The sequence below is a fragment of the Silurus aristotelis genome, assembly GCF_946808225.1.
Source record: "Silurus aristotelis genome assembly, chromosome: 6".
Classification (NCBI taxonomy): domain Eukaryota; kingdom Metazoa; phylum Chordata; class Actinopteri; order Siluriformes; family Siluridae; genus Silurus; species Silurus aristotelis.
In genome coordinates this window covers 13,612,225-13,634,001 of record NC_139579.1, presented here as the reverse complement: position 1 = coordinate 13,634,001, position 21,777 = coordinate 13,612,225, and the positions used below count along the sequence as shown (strand labels likewise).

Genomic DNA, 21,777 nt, shown 5'->3' with positions numbered 1-21,777 from the left:
AAATATACATATATACATACATACATAGTAAGGCCCTTAAATCTCAACTGCTCACTTGGAAGGTGCGCTTAATTAACAGTTTTAGGGTACTTGATCTAAGCTTTGTAAATAAATGATACAGTGTTTGTATTATTTGTAACCTCATCACCTTTTTTCACCTCCTTGTTTCTTAAATCAGTGGCTCTCAAAGTTTTTTCTGCCATTCATAGTAATGAAATACTTCAAAAATGTCTAATTTATAGAAATATCAAGTTCTAAATCAGTAACATCAAACAGCATCAAGTTCAAAAACAAGAGGAAATAAAAGTGTAGTTTTCACTTTGCAGTCTGTGCAAAAAAAAAAAAAAGAACAAATGCATTTGGCAAGAATGATGAACAATTAAAGAATTAAAAAAAGCACATTAATATGTGAGTCTTATTACTGCATTTGTGGCCTGGTTTTGCACTGCGCTTTTCGCACAATAGTTCCACTTTTTTCTTTTATTGTTGTTTTAATATACTTGCATTAATGACCTAATTATTTGTTTGTGGTTGCTTTGAGTGTATTAACTTTATTTCCATTTAATAAATATTAATAAAAACACCAAAAACATAAATCCTGCCTGTCATGGCGAGCCACCTGTAATTTCTTCATTTCCCACTAGAGGGCGATACACTTTGAGAACCACTGCTGCAGACTCATTATTTTTCCATTAGACATTTAATTGGTATTTTGCTTTTAAATTATTTCTAAGCTGCGAAGGCAAACAGGAGGAAGTCAGAAGCACTGATCCTGAAAGCTGGAAGCAGAAGGAAGAGTTAATCTTTTAGAGAACACCATGAACTGAGTCTCATAACAAAAGGACTGCTGAAATACGACCCCTGTACAATGGTTTCAGTAAAAGTATAATGAATATCATAACGACTCCATTTATTTACCCCGTGGGTTTTGTCAGTCCTGTTTGAGCTACGTTTGTTGGTCTTTGACCTCATTCTTGGTCTGGATGTTTCCTCCTTATGATGTTTGATATAAACCTTAACTAAAAAACTGAAGCCGTATTTTATGCATTGTGCTGCTACATTATGGGCTGATTATAGTTTTCTTACGGTAACTAATCTGGAAAAACTGTGATTACTGATGCACTCATTTTCAGCACAATGTGGAAGATTAGAGGCTGTGATTTTTGTGAAGTGAATTCCACAAACCTGATGTGACTGTTTTGTATAAATCTTCGATATGGATTGAATTAGAGGAGTCACTGTTTATGTTCCTAGCCAACGTGTCCATGTGGACCCCATATGGGTTCAGTGATGGTTTGGCGAAGGTCCCCAGTTAGGCCACACAAATAAGCCCATAAAAATGAGGCCATGGTCTCTATATGAACCACATGGGCCACCAGTGAAGCCCAATGGGGCTCTGTCCCCAACACCCTAGTTTTAGGGGATTTAGGGTCTGGAACTTTTGGATATTTTACTTTGTGTATTCATAAGATATTTTTTAACACTATAAATTCATGTATTATATATTTAGATATAAATACATCTATATCTCTTCCAATTTCATTCCCACTAATGATGGGAAAATCAAATCTTTTTAATGAATTGGTTCTTTAAATCTTAAAATGAACAAGGCCTGTTTTTGTTTTTTGTCATTTAGTTCATTTCATTCCTTTAATCAAGCATCTATGTGAGTCACATAATAAAAGAACAAAAGACTCGGACTAGAAGAATCGAGAGATGAACTACTCAATTCTGGTTCCTGAACATAATCTAAAGAGATTTTGCGATAAATCTTGCGCACGTCCAATTAAAAACGAACAAATCACTCTTTAAAACGACTCGTTCTTCTGAGTCACATTAAAGAATCGTTTGTAAACGACTCGTCACTAATTCCTACCCCATTAATTCTGTTTCATTTTCTAACCATATGAATCTGTCCAGACACTTACTTGTACAAAAGTTGACAAGAATTGTATTTATTGGTGAATTGTTCTGCAAACTGACCTGATGGTGCCGAAACAAATGCATCCCTCAGACGCTGCAAAAGCATGGTCAAGGAAAAAAAAAGAAAATAAATAAATAAATAAATAAATAATAATAAATAATAAAAATAATAATAACAAGAAGAGCTGGTCCAGATGCCATATTAAAAGGTTATATATATATTTTATGCAGTTTTATGCAGTTCATAAATCTGCAATTGCCATGTGTGTCCATATGATGGCTGTCAGAGTATTGTGTATTACAGCCATCCGGTCACTAGGGGGACACAGTAAACTATAGGGCAGAGGAGGACCTGCTGGATTAAGTGCTGTTCCACTGGTTTTCTCATTAAACTACAAATATATAATTAGTGTCTCAATGTCAGGGCTTAGGAGACAATGGCAGCTGTTTGAAACGAGTTCTGTGTAAAACACAAAATACTCCAGAATCTTGAGTAAAAATAATGAAAAATTAGTGCTATTGTTTTTGGCATCTAAACAATCATTGTTGGGGTGCTGTTCAGTGATAGGTGCTGAAATGTGGAACTGTTCATGCAGTCTGTGGTCCTGAACCATTGTAGCAGACTGGTGTTATTAATTACAGTCCAAATCCATCCATTAAGTTATTGAATTGCTCAGTAACATAATGGTTCCCAAAGGTGAGTGAGACTCAAAAAAAAAAAAAAAAAAAGTGAGACTGAGAAGGTCAGGAGGCCAGGTTTCTTTAAAGGACACTTGAGGTCTTTCACTTCAACTACAGCAACGAGAAACATTCTATACAATTGTGTGCTTTCAACTGTTTGGGAAAGAAACACATCTGGGTGTCCACATACTTTTGTCTGTATACTATAAGGGTAATGTTCATTTCCAAAGATGTATTTTTAAGATATATGTTCAATATGTATCTCGTGGTGATTATGTAGACTGCTAAATATATCACAGGACACAAGATCTAAACCAGGGGTCCCCAACATTTTGTTCTCACGGTCACATAATTTTTCTCTTTCGGTCTGTAACACAACATGACATGGGTTGGAGTGATTACCAGTATAGTTAGGAGATTTTATGATTTTAAATGTATTTATTTTGCTTCCTAATGCTGGATTAGTTTATAATTTTGTTCTGTATACGTATATGTTTGGTGGGTGAATCAAACAAATAATTAGCCTACACTAATAACTAGAGGTTGACCGATAGTGGATTTTGCACAATTAACCGACAACTCTTTTTAATGGATACTGGATAAAAGCACTCTGTAAAATAATAGTGAACTTTATTACAAAAAAAAAAAAGGTACCAAATCATAAAAATGTGCTAAACGAAATAAATATATTATTTCATAAATATAATTCTATGATTAATGAATTATAAATAATAAATATAATATATCGCTCTCCGTGCAGCACGCAGTCTCGCGTGTAAAAAGAAAACAGTACGTAGCGTCCGTGATTCGCCTCTAGAGGGTGCTCTCGTAACAACAGCAGACTGGAAGCCGGAAGGATTTTTACTGATAGACGAAAGTTTCTATCAACATCTACCTTGATAGTGCCTCTACCTTTATTAATAACTAAGGGACATTTTAGTTTGAAAGACAATCTTTATTATGAAATACAGATATAATATGAGTAAAACATATATTTAAAACTTTCAAAATATGTCTCTGTTGGAAATGTAGGGGCTGTAGTTTTGGGACCCCTGATTTATAAAAACACAACACACCTTTCCAAGCATTTTTGTTTTCTCAAACCATCTTTATTCCCGGAGCCAGTTTATATTTTATTTAAATACAAACATCACTATTGTCATTGTTCTCATTCAGCATCAGTTCTTTTGCTGTGTTTTTTTACATTCACCATCAGTCATCAAATACAGGAATTTGTTTCTTTTGTGCATCCTTTCTTCCATCTTTTCCTCCCAAACTGCAACATGGCTTACAGATTCAGCTTTAAACCTCAGTGTCTCACAGTGGCAACACATTTAATAAAATCTCGCTCACTCATTAGGACACGAAGGTTTACAGTGACGCTACAGGTCTCTGGGTTTGTGAACTAATGTACCCTTTGGAAAAAAAAAAAAAACCCTGGACATGTTTTTAGGTTCCATTGCTGTGAATTGAATCCACACTTCATGGACTCTACACATTACATCACTATGGTGGATACAGGACACAGAATGCTTTATCTGATCCTGTCCTTGAGGGTTTTCAACAGTTGAAGGAGATAAATGCTGTGTTTAAGTCTAGCGGGTTTGGGATTATTGGGGTAGAGGTGTCTGATTAATCCAGCCTGCTTTTACAGTGAGTACGACTAATTCCCCTGCTTATGCAGAACGTTCACCAGCTCCACCTGGTCCTGCAGGAAGTTTAACCAGCCCTACATGCTTCTGCAGATGTCACGTGATCCTTTAGGAAGTTTGACTATCCAGACCTCGTTCAGGAAGTTTGACCAGCCTCACCTGGTCCTGCAAGAAGTTCGACCATCCCCACATGCATAATGTCTTACCAGTACCACATGCTCCTGTAAAAAAAAACGTGACCAATCTCACCTGATCCCGTAGAAAGTTTTAGTTCCTCACACTCCTGCAAAAAAATAAAGACCAATCCCACGTGCTTTCACAAAACATTTGCTGAATCCTGCCTGCACATGGACAATGTTTGACCAATCAAAAAGTATAAGTAGGACCAAGTGCTTTCACAGAAAGTTTGACTGATCCCACACACTCCTGAGGAATGTTTGTGTAATTCTACCTGCTCCTGCGGAAAAGTGACCAATCCCAACAGTTCCCGCAGAAAACGTGACTAATCCACTAGGTCCTGCAGAGAACGTGACTCCTGACTAATCCTGCATGCGAAAATGATGCTCCTAAAGACAACGTAACGCTCCTACAGAAACTCTCTGTCCAATCACACTTTCTCTCGCAGACTTTCTGACAAATCCCAACCAATCCCGTCTCTTCCTGCAGGAACTTGGACCAATTCCTCCGGCTTCATGGTGAAACGTTTGAAGCGTTTGTGCTTCTCCAAAATGCTCACGGCCCTGAGCAGGCTGAAACAGTTACTGATGAACGAATGAGAAAAACGTGTACACTTTACATGTTAAAAAAACGTTTTGGGTCTCAGATCAGACGTCCTGATACACACCACATTCGTTCAGTTCCTGTCTAATTCTTCAGAATGGTGAGAAGTAACATTGGAAAGTATTCACAAATAACACATGCTGTGTGAGCAAATGTATTTGGACACCCGACTTTTACAGAGGTATGCGGTTCTTGGTCAAACTTTCGCTTCACTTGAACTAGGAGATTCAAACCTGTTTCAGAACCTGGTGTACAAAGACAGCTCCATGAAGATATACTTTGAATGGGTTGGAAGATGTGGATGCTCCTGCTATTAAATACCTTATGGGATGAATGTGAACGCTGACTGCACCTCGGGCCTCTTCACCTTTTCACCTACATCAGTTCCTGACTTTACTACCTGGCCAGCTGAACCTTTAGAACATCTAGCGGAACATCTTCCCAGAAGAGTGGAGGATATTACAAGAACAAATGTGGAATGAGATGTTCAGAAAGGTCAGATGGTCCACAAACCTTTGCCCATTTAGTGTATTGCACGATGCCTATTCACAAGAAGAGATTTTGTTATGCTTCGGAGAATAGAACTTTATTATCATTGATGGTGAAATGGCGGAATATGCAAATCTGGTAAAAAATATCTGCAAAAAAATATACTACTTTTTTTTTATACTGTAAAATAATGCATTTTCACCTCCTTGCTGTAACTCCAACGTCAGTGGAGCAACATCCGTGTCTGGATCTGCAAACCTGGGATGACGTTTGGCTCCGTTTTTTAAAACCACATACTTCATAGTGAGGAAACATGAGCAGACCAGCAGGTGTTGTCGTTACGCTCAGACTCGCACGTCAGTACACGGAGCACGAGATTGCAATGGAAGTGTTCGTTCACACAATCACGTCACGACGGTGTAATAACGGCGGAGGCGCTCTACTCTGAAACGTTCACCGTTAGCAGCACAAGCATTTCTGACTTTCATAGAATAACAGCTGAACATCTCAGATGCACTTTTTTTTTTTTTTTTCTCCCTGGGCTTCACCTTCACATCCTGATTGTCTGTGCATTTCCTCTGAGTCGGTGCTTTTGTGTGCACCTACTAATGTGTGTGTGTGTGTGTAGTCATAAATAAGCCGAAACACTGGAGCAAATCTATTGCTTTTTTTTTTTTTTTTGAAAGGCATCACTTTTTTTTTCTTCTTTACAGAGAAAACCAAGCTTGAGGCGAATTGTTGTAGCGGTCGAGATTTTTTTTCTTTTTTTTTGTTTTTGCTTTTCATACAAAAATGACCATTATTTTTCCTAACGAACGGTTTTAGAGGTATGTTGATGTGAAAAATGTTTCGCAGTACAATACGACGTAAGAGTACAATGTCCGAGGACGATGTCATGTAGGAAAGACCAAAAAAAAAAAAAAAAAGAAAAGAAACGAAACAAAACAAGACACGTCCTCTATACCTCGAGAGGTCAGGTTGTGTTGTGAAGCAGTGGGACGTTCGTGCCTCACCACCGCTCACTGCTCTGTCTGAGAGGTGTGTGTGTGTGTGTGTGTGTGTGTGTGTATAGTGTGTATGAATCATCCAGAAATCTGAGGCTGACTGAAAAGAGGTATAAATAGACAAACTCATAGCACCAACAAGTCTGAGCGGAGGCATCACCTTTTGTCTAACTTGTGAAAATGTATATAAAACAGAATAGAGTTCCTACGAGGTAAGAGAGACAGTCACAGACGGTCCGGCAGAAGTGAAGGATCTGGAGAAACACGGATGGAAAAAAAAAAACATATCTTCGGGAACACGTGTTTTTTTTTTTTTTTTTTTTGTAGTAATCCTCGATTCTTTTGGCACCTGAACAGTCTTCAATGAAAGCATATTTTGGCATCTAGATAAGCTCCTGCATGCTCGGATGTGTGTGTGTGTGTGTGTGTGTGTGTGTGTGTGTGTGTGTGTGTGTGTGTGTGTGTGTGTGAGTGAGATGACGCTGATTGTCTTTTGCGTCCTGTGTAAACTTAGAAACAAATCAAAACGATCATCTTTTTTTGTTTTTTTTTCCATCCGAGTTCATGGAGATAGTGTGAAAACTTTACCGAGCAGAAGCTCATCAGGGTTTTTTTTCTTTCCTCTGATTTCTACTAGATGTGGAATGTTGCATGATATGTATGCATAGATCACACACCCGGGTGCGTGACGAGCCAATGCCAGCGACTAGTAGATATAATCACTCACTGTATAACAAAAATACACCTTGAGTAACTAGGAACAACAATGTACACGATAGAGAGAAAGAGAGAGAAGGAAAGAAAGAAAGAAAAAGAAAACGCTATTCACATGTACCCGCATCGTAAAAAGGAATGGTCCGTCTAGAAATGAGGGCCGAGAGCTACTTTTAAATTTCTGGAATGCAATGGCACTCAGTAGTGAGAAAACATGAAGTCGACGAATGTGTCCGAGGTGGGTGTGGCACCACTGGCACTGTGGGGAGGAGGGGAGGAGTCACATGACGATGGGCGGGTTTTGGTCAGTCCTCAAAGACCTCGAGGAACAACGGAGGGAACAGCTCGGTGGGACACTCCACCTTCATGTGCAGGAAGCGGCTGGCGTGGCACGCGCCAATCATGCGCAGGTCCGTCACCTTCATCAGCAGCTTGGGCCAGAAGTGCGCCACCTTGTGCTTGCGATAGTTGACATAGTGCTCGAAGGCCAGCAGGAACTCCTCCTGGCAGCGCTCGATCCGGTCCACGCTCGTCAATCCGGGACGATCTGCAGAACGACGCGGAACAGTAACGATGAGAATACAAAATCCTGCTCGGCTCGATCAATTTGTAGGTGAGAAGGTGTGGAGGTGAAAAGGTGTGGAGGTGAGAAGGTGTGGAGGTGCACTCAGAGCTCCAGATGAGGTGTTCAGTAGGGTTTATAGCTCAATAGATGGAGATCTTCCAATTAATATTTATTCTCTGTTAATCCCACGCAATTTAACAGTCATTGATTGGGATTTCTGGATCGATCTGTTACGTATCTGTTCATGAGAAGCAGATACTTCAGTCTTTAACTATCGATTGCGTAATCGTGTTTTTTTTAATCCGGGTCACCCCGAGGTTTCCCTCCAGTGGTCTGCGTAATCTTCTGCGTAATCACCGCCGGGAAGGAAGCGCTGATCTAATGCCTCTTAAATACATCCCCAGTACAAAGTCAAAAGCTAAAAACGGGGATTACACGTGTAGCAGAAGGTATATGTAGTTCTTAAAACAAACTTTTAGGCACATGATTGTGCAGGACGTCTTTGGATGCTGTAGCATGAATCTGGCCTTCATTTGAACTAGGAGGTGTAGTGGAAGATCTCCTGCTATAGAGACTCAAACCCTACTGACCACTTTTGGGATGAATGTATAAGCTGATGCACCAAAGACCTCCTCACCTTCTCACCTACATCAGTATCTAACTTGCTGAATGAGACTCCAGGAATCTCCAAAAAATCTATTGGAACATCTTCCCAGAAGAGTGGAGGTGATTCTGACAGGAAATGGGGACTAAATGTGGGAACGATTCCCTCAAAAACACAAAATCCAAGTTCCACTTCTTGTTCTTGCCACTAGTGAGATGTTTTTTGGACGAAACGGTACGTACCCGAGGAGAGCAGAATAACAGCTTGTAGCAGCGCCACCTCTGAATCGTCCAGGTTGAAGGAGGACAAAGAAACCCCAAGATCGAAGATGGCATCTGAGACCACACCCAGACCGCCGTTCTTGAGCTGGCCGCGCGTCACCGCCATCTCGCCATTGAGCGTGAGCGTCTCGCTCTCGGGGTCGTAGCGCACGGCCGCACGCAGAGACATGATCTCCATACAGCAGCCTTTCAGCAGGATGATCTGATCTTCACAGGGCAGCTGGAGAACAAAACCTCAGCGTCAGGGTCAAATTCTGTTTTTAGTTCTGCCTTGTTAACTTCTTATTTCACAGTATTCCAGAACAATTCCTAGATCCATCTACCTCAAACACATCACTGCACAGAACTGCACGAGCACAGAACTTTTTTATCTTTAGAGGAGTTTTGTGAGTGAGGAATGACGTCCAACACGATACAACAAACCCGATTAAACATGCGCATCCTTAAAAACGAGCACCAGATGGACACTATTTGGGCAAAAGTATCAGGACACGTGTTTTTCCAGCCTTGTGTGGGTTCCTCCCCAAACAGTTCCAACCAGCTCCATGAACATCAGAAGCTTTAATGGGTTGAAGTGAAAGATATATAGAGCTATAGCGCTATTGAACACCTTTGGGGTGAAGATAAAAGTCATATAAGGTGTGTTTTTTTCAACATCTCATTCTACATTCTCGTTTTCTGTTATAATAACCTCCACTTTTCTCCTCAATAGATTTTAAGGAGATTTGTGGAGACTCATGTACTGATGTAGGTGAGAAAGTGAGGAGGTCTGGGGTGCGGTCAGCATTCAAATTCATCCCAAAGGTGTTCAATAAGGTTTATAGCAGGAGATCTTCCACAACTTCCAAGCCTAGATCTTTTGGTATGAATGTGAAAGCTGATGCACCCCAGACCTCCTCAACGTCTTACCTACATCAGGACCTGATTTTTACTACCTGGCTAAATGAATCTCCACAAGCTCTATAATTTTTTTTGGGATAGAGCTACATATGGCTGGAAAAGTCCCAATATTTTTGCCCATTTTTGTAAATCCCAAAGTTTTAGATTGACCAGAAAGTCTATGTGATCAAGACATTGGACTTTGGATCCAAAAGTTGAGTTCAAATCCCAACCCGCCACTCCTGGGCCCCTGAGCAAAGGCCCTTAACATAATAGCTGCTCATTTGTATGAATGATATAGATGTAAGTCGCTCTGGATTTGGGCGTATACCAAATGACTAAAATATAAGTACTGGAACTCACCTCGCAGAACATGGGCAGCTTTTTGGCGAAGTCCACCACTCGTGTGATGGCCGGGGTGATGATTTTTGTAAACTGACTGAAGGCTTCGATGTCCACCTTGGTGCCCTCTGGCGTGCTCACGATCGTCCCCTGACCTATGTCTTCCGCCTGGAATGACAGGAAATGGGAGGAGCGGATGGCCTTAGAACGAGAGAATGACTTGGATGGAATTCACAACTTGGACATTAACCACAAGTCCTCAATCCCTTCTAAGTAGCATGAGAAAAGGACACAATCACGAAGCACGTTGCAAAATAAAAAACAAAAGTCTGAGGTGCCCAAATGATTCAGAAGAAGAGAAGGAGGAGGAGAAAGAGGAGAAGGAGAAGAAGGAAACTTAAATGAGAGGATGACCAGAGTAAGTGGGAGCAGAGCTGTTATAGACCTCTCTCTCTGTGTGTGTGTGTGTGTGTGTGTGTGTGTGTGTGTGTGTGTGTGTGTGTGTGTTATTGCGGGGTCTTTGACTAGGGTTATTCACCGACACACGCCGCAGGTTTGGTTTTCCTTCGTAAAATGATGCCCTTCTGACCAGGAATTACGTGAAAGATGAAGCACGGAAAGGACCAGATTGAAAAGAAAGAGCAGACAGGGGGTGCTGAAAACAGCTCTGAAACCCAGCCTGGGAAACTCTTTCTCTGTTGTTTTATTTTATTTATTTCTTTTATTTATTTATTACATTTTTCCCCTTAAGCTTTCCTCTCCTGTGTACACCTTCGATCCGACACAACGAGCAACAGCACTAACACAAACATGGCAAAACAGATGCTTCAAGCGTTTGGCACATCAATCTATCCACAAAAAATAAATACAAATAAATAAAACAAATAAATAAACAAAATAAAATAGACAGAACGGAAGCAGCCGATAATTTCATAGAGCGCTTTTTTTTTTTTTTTTGGTGGATAAATAAATAAATAAATAAATAAGTAAGTAAATAAAAAAAATTAAAAAATTACAAGACAGCTCAAATGTATTTGGTCTATTGGTTCTTACCTTGGTTTCCTTCACCCCCACTGCACTCTGGTCAGAAGTATAGAATAAATTACAAGTTATTTCATTAAGTAGCATTGCTTCCTCGACCTGTTGGGCAATCAACAGGGATCGTGAAGTTTCAATGAAGAACCCGAGTCAAGCCAACTAAAAGAAAAACAAGTTGAAACTGAGGACAGGTGAGACAGTGCAGACAGAAACAAAGTGGGATTGCGTGGCGTTTCCATGGAGTCTGGCGCCGCGATCCGATCGGATACGTCATTATCGCGTTTTGGACTTGTTGCGTATTTTCTGGTTCGCTTATAAAAAAAATAATTTGATGTGTAATAGGAGAATATTATATTATTCAGAGTGTCAATCGAAAGTGTATGGGTTTGTTAGTAGATCTGACATGGAAACCCACAGCAAAGTCCTGAGACAGACTGTAGAGGACAGTTAGACTTCAGGGGGAAAAAAAGCAAATTGATTAGAAAACAGGAGAACGGGAAAAGGGGGTGGAATTATAGGATGGAAAAAAAGGGGGAAAAAAAACAAGATTTGAGCACTTCAGTAGACTAATTCTGTCGAATTGACTGAAAAAAAACAGGATTTTTAAGATATAAAGCAAAAGAAAGTCAAAAAAAAGATCAAAGTGCTGCTGCTTTTGAGGAACAAAGCATCTCCAGCATCCAGCTAACACTCCCCCATTCTACAACATACAAGAGATGTTAATACAGGGAGTGCAGGAGTGGGGACATGGGGCACAAACGACTGAGGTACTGGGAGATGGAAGATGAGGAAATCACTGGACTGATCTGGCAAGTGGGAAATCATTGAAGTGAACTGAAAAGTGTGGTCTGGAAGATGGGAAAATTGAAGAGTTAAATGGGAAGCCTAGTCTGGTAGGTGGGAAATGGGAGGAGTGAACTGGAACGTGTGGTTTGGTAGATGGGAAATTGACGAATAAACTGGAATGTGTGGTCTGGCACATGGGAAATGGGAGGATTGGGAAATTGAAGAATGGACTGGAACATGTGATCTAGCAGGTGGGATTTTGAAGGAGCAAACTGGAAATTGTAATCCGGTAGGTGGGAAATAGATGGAATGAACTGGAAAGCATGATTTGGTTGGTTGGAATTGGGATAAATGATCTATGTAGCAAGTTCTGGAAGCTTGGAAAGGGGGAGAACTGAATGGCCCTGTCCAGAAGAAATGTACTTTGGGACGGGGTTGCAGGAAAATGAGAGAGAGACAGAGAGTGAGTAAATGGAGAGTCGGCCCTGGGGCTCGGACGTATGAAAAGTTGGGAGGAGACAGCTGGAAGTGGAACCTAGTGGTGTAACTAGGAAAATTTGGGGCAGAAGGGAATGGATGGAGGACCAAACGAGTCACAAAACACGAGGTTTGTGGTGTGGTGTGGGAGGAGGGGAATTCTCACCAGGAATTTGCGCTTTTGTTTCCAGTGGTTGCCCTGGGCGTTGGTGGTCATGTGGGCATCGGTGACTATTCGGATCAGCTCCCATTCCTCCTGCGATGGCTCCGGTCGATCCCACACCGTCTTCTGGAGCTCCTCGCGCTTCCTCTTCTCACGGTTCTCCTCAATCAGCTTCCGTTTGGCCAGACGCTTGCTGTCATCCAGCACCACTGAGGGAGGGGATCGGATGATTATTTTACAGGTGGGAAAAAGAACGATCCACCGCACCCATTCCGAGTACGAGTTTCAATCACGAATATCTAAATTTTTCTGTATATCGTGCAAATATTTAACTGTATTATGTTCTCTGTATATTTCACGTCGCATCAAATTTGATATAAGCACTCACAGTCGGTCGCCATGCCGACGGCGATGCATTTCTTGAAACGGCATTCCTGGCACTGGTTCCTCGTGACTTTGTCGATTACACATTTCCCCTCGTATTTACATGCGTAGGTCGGGTTCAGGTTCTTTTGGATCGTACGCCTGAAAAAACCCTGTAGAAAGAACATGAACAACGTGAGCATGATGTATTCTGGATGGTCTGAAAAACATATGCATTAGACGTTATAACACATTATATCAACTCATTAAGAATAAATTGTCGATGTTTTGCTAAAGTGTCTTCAGGACTTCGGGTCTTTGTGGTTTCATGGTAATCTGACAAACTGTCAAAGTCCAGAAGAAAAAAGAGAGACCTTGCAGCCCTCGCAGGTGATACAGCGGTAATGGTATCCCGTCGCTTTGTCTCCGCACACTACACAAAGTTCGTCCTTGTCCAGGTAACTTGGTATGTACCCTGAAATAGCAAAACGCACAAATAGAGCAAACATCTGCATGAAGGACATGGAAATCTTACAAGAATGTTAAAGAAAAGCAGAACAACAAACCAGGAGAAATGGTTCTAAAATACATCTACATACACGGAAATCTCTTTACATCGATTGAGCCATACTGAGAAACCCAACTCTCTGGAAACTGCTAAATGGGATTCGAGGAGCACTTAAAGAACAGGTTGGGAAGCTCAAGCTAAATCCTCCACACTCATACAGTGGCTGAATTTAAGGCACAACTTGACAGGAGCTCCAGAATATGAATCAATACTGTTAATAATCAATAGCATAATCTCGTCCCCCCATTAAGACCAGTCCATCTGCTCATTTACACCAGGACCAACTGGCATGCTGGGAAATCAATACAGTATAAAACACAAAACTCATGAAGGAGAACGATAATGGAACAGGTTAGACGCTGTGCAGTGACTCGAACCCTGCGTTTACACGTGAATTACAGCTCAGTGCTTTCGAGCCGGAGGGAAAAATCGCTGGTTTATTCCCCCGCGCTGGCCGACGTCACCATAAACACCACAACTTATTACACAAACACGTTTAGGTTTCCAAAAAAAATAAAAATAAACCCACAAACAATGTTTTTTGGTGCATCCATGAGTACCTTTCATTTAAATGAGGGGCTGCAACCATCATCATCCTCCTACTAATAATAATTATTATAATAATAATATTGATAATAATGATGCTACTTCTACAACAAATAATAATAATAATAATAATAATAATAATAATAATAATATTGATAATGATGATGCTACTTCTACAACAAATAATAATAATAATAATAATAAGTATAAAATAATACATAAAAAATAAAAATAATAAGCAAATAATAACAGTAATAATAAAAAATAATATTAACAATAAACATAAGCTTATAATAATAATAATAATAATAATAATAATAATAATAATAATAATAAAATGTGGAAAATAATAATAATAATCGAATGAAGTATAAAATATTAATAATAATAAAGAAGAAAAAAAAGCAGAAAATAATATTATAATAATTCTAATACTACTACTACTAATATATCCACTTTTAAGGATGTAACATTTTTATATTGAAAAATATGATGGATTTAATATGGGAAATAAAATGTTACAATACAAGCAAGAAATAAACACGTAAACAAAACAATATAACTGATAAAAATGTCTTAGAGCAAACTTTTTTTCGAATACCTTTTGAAAATTCAGCATTATTTAAATACAAATAAAATCAGTAAAAAGTAAACAATGCAAGTCATTACATCATTTTTTTTTTTTTTATCTCTACCCAGTACTTTGTGGACATCTCAGAATCTCGGTACCTTTCTTATGCTGCACCTGAATCCACTGCATCTGGGAAAAGTCTGGCCGGCAGTCTGAGAAGTAATCGGGCTGCTGGACGTGGCTAAGAGGCACCTCGGTGGTGCAGAACTCATTCTTAAACGCCGGGTTGCTGCCCGGATAAGTGGCGGGGTACATGCTGGGGTACGGCTGACCAGCGGGCCAGGGCTGCTCCATGCACGTTGGGTTGTGGTGAATCGCCTGAGACTCGCAATGGCCAAAAGTGGATCCGTCGCCTGCGTACATACAATATTCCCCTCCGCCCGGTACCGTGTAGCCTCCAGCCATGCCGTGTGGCATCCCATACACATCCGGCACACAGTAATTCATCACTGCACTGTTTTAGTAGCCGTGTAGGAATCACACAGGCTTTCAAATCGGATCATGGATCAACGTTTATTGTTTTGATTCTAATCATACATTCAGCACAGATTAAAATCTTGTATTAGATATATATTTATAAGCAACAACAAAAAAAAGGCAGCAAAAGCCAATGGTGTGAAAATGCTCAGAGGAGACACGGATTTATATATGATGACCCCACCCTAATTACACCCTCGTCCGGGCAAATTGGAAGGCAGATTTATGACAATGTGTTCTTCTAATCTGACTCTGGTCAAATCCAGATCTGGAAATCCAGAGCTTGTTCAGATTAGAGCCAAGCGTAACGAACTTCACCAGCATCCTGAACGTTCTCACAACGAGGAGCATTTTATTATCTGCATATTCCTAAAGAACTTGTGTATATATCCTGGATAGCGATGAACAGTTCCAAGGTGCTGAAATAAATAGTTAACTTCTTTTTTATGTCAGTTTTTCTGCTAAATCTAAAACTCACCTCAGTCTACAGACAAACTGATGGAGAAATAAAGAGCTTTTTTTTTTACACTTCAGTGATTTGTAAATTCGTTACCATGAGAAAGAAGCACGCAGATGATGTGATGTATTGACCAACCAAACTGAAATATTTCACTGCTTGGTTCAAAGAGGTTATGCTATAAATTTTTCTATAAAATGTATATATAAAAAAATTCTAATCTACTCTAATTATAGATAGATAGATAGATAGATAGATAGATAGATAGATAGATAGATAGATAGATAGATAGATAGATGGGTAGATGAATAGATAGATGGATGGATGGATGGATGGATGGATGGATGGATGGATGGATGGATGGATGGATGGATAGATAGATAGATAGATAGATAGATAGATAGATAGATAGATAGATAGATAGATATAGAAACATATATGGGATTTCTCATTATCATCTGTTGCTTCACTAAAATCCAGCACAAACAAAACAAACAAAAAACAACAACAGAAAAAAGGCAGATCACAGATGCAGACAGTCACGGCTAAGACAATTAAGTGATAAGCATGGAACAGCTGTTTACAGCAGGGGCCTCTGAGGCAAATCTGCTCCTGATTACAAGCTTAACTCAAATTTAACTTTTTGATGAGGTGACGTCCTCACATGTACGGGATATTTTCCAAAAGTACATCGACCTCATAAACAACTTCAGCTACACAACGCTGGCTTCCGTCTGTCCTCATTATAAACTCTTTTAGGGTCGCCAAAGACGCCCAGGTTTTAAACAGAGACTCGAAATTCAATTAAATAAATGTACCGTAAAATACACAATATGGCGAAAGTATACAGACACTGGACCTTTCCAAACGTACGAGTATGCATCCAGCACAAACTTGGAGAGAAACAATTGTTAAGGTCTTTGGATGCTTGAAAGTTTCTCATCACTTGAATTAGGAGACCCAAAACCTGTTTTGGTGCACAAAGCCAGTTTCATGAAGATATGCTTTTCATGAGATGGATGTTTGTGAAAGATCTCCTGCTATAGACCTATAAACAACACCTTTGGGATGCATGTGAATGCTGACTGCAGCCCGGACCTCCACATCTTCTCACCTTTATCAGTACCTGACTTTTCAACCTGAATAAATCTACACAAAATCTCGGGGAACATCGTCCCAGAAGAGTGGAGGTTTTTATAAAAGTAAACTGGGACTAAATGTGGAATGTGAGGTTTTAAAAAGCACATATTTTTCTATCTATCTATGATATTTTAAGGTCTTTAAACACATGATGTTCTTACCTTCTTCTCACACCAGGTCCTTATATCTCGATAGCAAATTTCACCTAAAAACAAAACATGTGTCCGTACACATAGTCATATTTTGAACCCGTATTGATCGCACTCCAAAAAGGTTGAAGGAGTGACCCTTATAATTTGAACCAGCAAGTGAACGTTCCCACATCTCCGTAGATAAGATTAAAGCTGTGTGCTGGAGACGGTGGTGCACCCTACAAGTGAGCTTTTCCACCCATTTATTCCCTCTTTACTCGATCACTTAAAGTCTCAAAGGTTCAAAGCTGGTCATGTAGACTTTTTAGACCTTAGGCCCTCACAGCGTTGGGGATAGGGCCTGGTTTGACATGGCTTCTTTAGCCAGATGTCCCCCAGGGACATGGTGTTACCTTAAAAAGAACATGCTGCCTGGGCTGCCTAAGGGTGAATCGAGGAAAAGCAAACAAAACACAGCCTCATCCCAGAAAGTCTCCAAAACCCCACCTAAGTTCTAATTAGAGACGGATTAGACTATGTGTAATGCTCAGAGAAATGGGCAACATAAGGAGCGACTCGTGGAGTCAACGCCTCATTGATTTACAGAGTGTCAATAACGTCTCAGTGCTGAAGGACCAGATGAACCAAGCTTTTGGTATTGATCAGTGGAGAATCGCAGGTGGTCGTGTGTAACATCATGTAGATTTCTTGCTTTATAGCATGACATCAAAGTGACAAAATAATAATATACAAACTTACATCAAAAGATCTCTACATTCTTCACAGGTTCTTCTCACAAACAGCCCACATTTCCATTTTTCATAATGTTCCTGAGTTGGTTCCCAGAGCTGAACAAAGTCTTGTTCATAGCAATACAGCTTTTTTTATGCATCCTCACTGAAGTATTTCCATTTGGTGAGACTGTTACTTCACTACATTTTAAACATTTCGTCAAACACGCAGCAAGTCATCGATCAGGGTCTGTTTGAACTTGTTCTGATATGCGTTTGGGGGTCATTACTTTACCTGTAGTACCAAGATACAGTTCAACATCAAGCAGAACATTTAGAAAAGGAATAAATGATAAAGAAACTCCAGACTCGAACTCGAGAAGGTTTTGGGGTTCATGATAATTGTAATAGAAAACAATCAGTGTTTGAGTCATTAATATCATTCTATTAATAGATCAGTGTGCTGAGAGTCACATTCGAGTCTTTACACAGAATCTGAGCTGATTAGGTGAAGAATCTTGTGATATAAATTATAACAGGAACATTATAGGTATAATAAATCACTACTTTAGATACTTAAGTACATTTGAAGGCAAAAACTTTTGTACTTTTTTAATCGAGTAAAAGTTTAAAGGGAAACTTTTATTTTTACTGGAGTCTCATTTTTTTAATACTTTAGCTCAACTATATGGTTTGTGTACATTGTAAACCAATGTCTAAATTTTAGACGATCGGCGTTTTCAATTACTTTTTGTACAAAAAGCGAAATTCCGTTTGCTAAAGATTTTTCTGTTGAAGTTGAATAAACAGATCGTCCTTCTCTGAGACTGAGAGCTGCATCACATCACAGTCAGCTCTGAATATTTGGTTTTATTTGATTTAAATTGATTTACATAAATCTGATTAGTCCACTGAATACTAATGGTTCTTCTACTTTGTGACAAAACTGCCATTTTTGAAAGTTCGCTTTACTACTTTGCCTTTTTTTTTTTTTTTTTTTTGACTGACTGACTGACTTGTTGAAGCTTTTTTTCATTCTGGCGTGTTGAAGTTGTGTATTGTGTTGATTGTTAATCCAGTGTTACTGCAGGTGTACAAATCGATTTGTATTTTAGGAAATAAAACTTCTCAAATCAACAGTTTTTGCACCTTAGTGAAAAGCCAAAAACTGTCGATTTTGATACAAGTCAAATACTCAAGTACTGTTCAAATATCAGATATTTGAAGACTTTCACTCAAATCGTATTGGAATCGATGATGTTTAACTTGTTATGGAGTAAATGATACAGTAAGGGATCAATACATGTACAGGTTTTCTTTACACATCTGTAGCAACAGGATAGTTTTTCCAGACGGTTACATTACGATATCTACTTCAGCCACATTTTCAACTCTTTCAACAACTGGCTGCTTTAATCTCCAAAGTCCAGATGTTTAGTTTTGATGTTTTGTATAAGTTTTAACAGGTTCCTCATTTGTCTTATAAAATGTAATTGTTTGCTTCGTGGCAGTGTGTAAAATATAAAGATCCACCACAAGGACAAAAACAGACCTCACGATAAACAAAACAAGAAGAGGAAAAACAAGCCGGGGATCAGACTGTTGGTGAATCTGGGCTTAACGCGGATGACATCATGTGTAAAAGTTACATGTCGATGATGCAATCGCAGATTTGGGGTCTCTAGAAGGAAAACAGGCAGCAGGTCTGGACTGGCGGAGTGATTTCATCCCGACAGAGGTTTATAGACAGATCCCAATACACTGTCATGTCAAAAGTTTGTGGACACCTGACTGTAAGATTGTTTTTTTTCCTTCCCATTCCACATTTAGTGTAAGATACATTAAGCCAGGTAGCAAAGTCAGGTAGTGATGTAGGTGAGAAGGCGAGGAGGCCTGGGGTGCAGTCAGCATTCACATTCGTTTCAAAGATGTTCATGGTTTATAAAGGAGGAGAACTTCTGTATGTGCTCCATGCTGGAACAGGTATGTAAAATGTAAATTCCAATATGGTGCCTTGAAGTTTTGGGGAACACTTTGGAGAAGAAACACATATGGGTGGAAAATGTAGTTGTCATGATACTTTTGGCATTTAAACACAAAAAAGTTTCTCCTGCATCCAAAGACGTCCTTTATAATTCTGTATTGGAAAAGGCATATGTGCTTAGACAAACTGAGACATATATACACTTAACCTCTCTGATGGCTCAGGACCAACTGTCCAAGAGACTCCTTCACCACCTCCAGGACAGCTGCATCACTGCCTGGTTTGGGAACTGCACCATCTCGGATCGCAAGACCCTGTTGTGTGATGGAGCTCTGTTGTTTGTGTGATGGAGCTCTGTGTTGTGTGTTGTAGCTCTGCGTTGTTTGATGTTGCTCTATATTGTGTGATGGAGATCTGTGTTGTGTGATGTAGCTCTATGCTGTGTGATGGAGCTCTGTGTTGTGTAATGTAGCTCTGTGTTGTGTGATGGAGCTCTATGTTGTGTGATGAAGCTCTATGTTGTGTGATGTAGCTCTGTGTTGTGTGATGGAGCTCTGTGTTGTGTGATGGAGCTCTATGTTGTGTGATGTAGCTCTGTGTTGTGTGTTGTAGCTCTGTGCTGTGTGATGTAGCTCTATGTTGTGTGATGGAGCTCTGTGTTGTGTGATGGAGCTCTGTGTTGTGTGATGTAGCTCTGTGTTGTGTGATGTAGCTCTGTGTTGTGTGATGTAGCTCTATGTTGTGTGATGGAGCTCTAAGTTGTGTAATGGAGCTCTGTGTTGTGTGATGGAGCTCTATGTTGTGTGATGGAGCTCTATGTTGTGTGATGTAGCTCTGTGTTGTGTGATGGAGCTCTATGTTGTGTGATAGAGCTCTAAGTTGTGTGATGGAGCTCTGTGTTGTGTGATGGAGCTCTATGTTGTGTGATGGAGCTCTATGTTGTGTGATGTAGCTCTGTGTAGCTCTGTGTCTCCCCATCCCGAGGCATCCTGAGGTTTGGCCAGCTCCAGTCACGTCCCACCTCGTGAAGATTATGGACCTATGGATGATCATGAAGAAGTAGATGCTGAGTGTTTAAAGGCCCTGGCATGGAGAAGCTGATGCTGGATCTATGATGATCACAAATTGTTCTGTATTGTTGAAAGATTTATGACCAAACTCTTGATGTCACCCATATGAGGATGGGTTCCCCTTTGAGTCTGGTTCCTCTCAAGGTTTCTTCCTCATATCATCTAAGGGAGTTTTTCTTTGCCACTGTCCCCACGGCTGCTCATCAGGGACAAACGCACACCATTCACCTTCACTGTTGTTTTCTGTAAAGCTGCTTTGAGACAATGTCTGTTGTGAAAAGCGCTATACAAATAAACTTGACTTGACTTGACTTGACTTGTGTTGTGTGATGGAGCTCTGTGTTGTGTGATGTAGCTCTATGTTGTGTGATGGAGCTCTGTGTTGTGTGATGGAGCTCTGTGTTGTGTGATGTAGCTCTGTGTTGCGTGATGGAGCTCTGTGTTGCGTGATGGAGCTCTGTGTTGTGTGATGGAGCTCTGTGTTGTGTGTTGTAGCTCTGTGTTGTGTGATGTAACTCTGTGTTGTGTGATGTATCTCTATGTTGTGTGATGTCGCTCTGTGTTGTGTGATGTCGCTCTGTGTTGTGTGATGTCACTCTGAGTTGTGTGATGGAGCTCTGTGTTGTGTGATGTCGCTCTGTGTTGTGTGATGTCACACCAGGGTTATGGAAAAATGTCTCATTTCACTGTGTACTGTGTCAGATTTAAAATGACAATAAAAAGCTTCTTGACTTTACATACACATAGTGTGTGTGTGTGTGTGTGTGTGTGTGTGTGTGTGTGTTTGAAAAATAAAATTGTCCCTGAGAACTGCCCAATGAGTGTGTAATAGATTCAGGTGCATGAACTCCGTATCCCCCACTCGTCTCTTTATAAGTGTTGGCTCAGAGGTAATATATTTCCTGCAATTAGAGAGCATTAAATACGCTCTCAGAGACACGGAAAAGAGGCCCATCCGACTGCCATGACGTCGTTTTATGAGCTGATAACACTAGCCAGATGCAATAGCGCGCCACATTAACGGGGGAATGCAAACTATTCGAGTATACACTCCTGGGGAAAAAGAACAGAACAGGGTCAGAACAACGAATTATTGGTCAGGAAACCTGCAGATCCCTTTTTGGGTTCTTGCGCCAGGTGAAGCTCTTTGTCAATCAAACATTCAACCCAGGACACGCCGACGATGGCAGAGTATAAAAGTCCATCTTCATCTTCATTGCAAGCACATATCCATAATTTTTCATTGTTTTTTCCGAATCTTGTCGGGAATCCTAATGAATATCTCCTATTGGGCTCGGTTA

The 21,777-nt window shown here is 40.1% G+C and overlaps 1 protein-coding gene and 2 long non-coding RNA genes across 9 annotated transcripts in view; 1 reads left to right on the top strand and 2 right to left on the bottom strand.

Annotated features, from left to right (window-relative positions):
• Positions 1–3,538: 3,538 nt before the first annotated feature.
• thrb (thyroid hormone receptor beta) overlaps positions 3,539–21,777 on the bottom strand; it is a 68,912-nt gene continuing 50,673 nt past the window's right edge. For 3 of the 7 annotated variants that reach the window (XM_083543339.1, XM_083543337.1, XM_083543338.1), the window contains 7 exons: positions 13,116–13,216; positions 12,767–12,914; positions 12,382–12,587; positions 10,968–11,054; positions 9,936–10,082; positions 8,655–8,913; positions 3,539–7,790 (listed from right to left, as the gene is read on the bottom strand). In XM_083543339.1, the coding sequence (XP_083399465.1) occupies positions 7,549–7,790; positions 8,655–8,913; positions 9,936–10,082; positions 10,968–11,054; positions 12,382–12,587; positions 12,767–12,914; positions 13,116–13,216 (1,190 nt within the window). In that variant the 3' untranslated portion in view covers positions 3,539–7,548. The remainder of the gene's footprint in view (positions 7,791–8,654; positions 8,914–9,935; positions 10,083–10,967; positions 11,055–12,381; positions 12,588–12,766; positions 12,915–13,115; positions 13,217–21,777) is intronic. The other 4 variants (XM_083543340.1, XM_083543341.1, XM_083543342.1 and 1 more) reach the window with 2 other exon arrangements.
• Positions 18,431–20,336, bottom strand: LOC310727199. Its single transcript, XR_014533966.1, has 2 exons — positions 19,520–20,336; positions 18,431–19,233 (listed from the first exon to the last, which is right to left on the bottom strand). It is a non-coding gene; the product is annotated as an uncharacterized lncRNA (long non-coding RNA).
• Positions 20,803–21,777, top strand: part of LOC310727188 — a 1,036-nt gene continuing 61 nt past the window's right edge. Inside the window, exons 1-2 of the long non-coding RNA XR_014533954.1 lie at positions 20,803–21,120; positions 21,179–21,777. The exon at positions 21,179–21,777 is cut by the window's right edge and continues 61 nt beyond it. This is a non-coding gene — a long non-coding RNA (uncharacterized lncRNA). The remainder of the gene's footprint in view (positions 21,121–21,178) is intronic.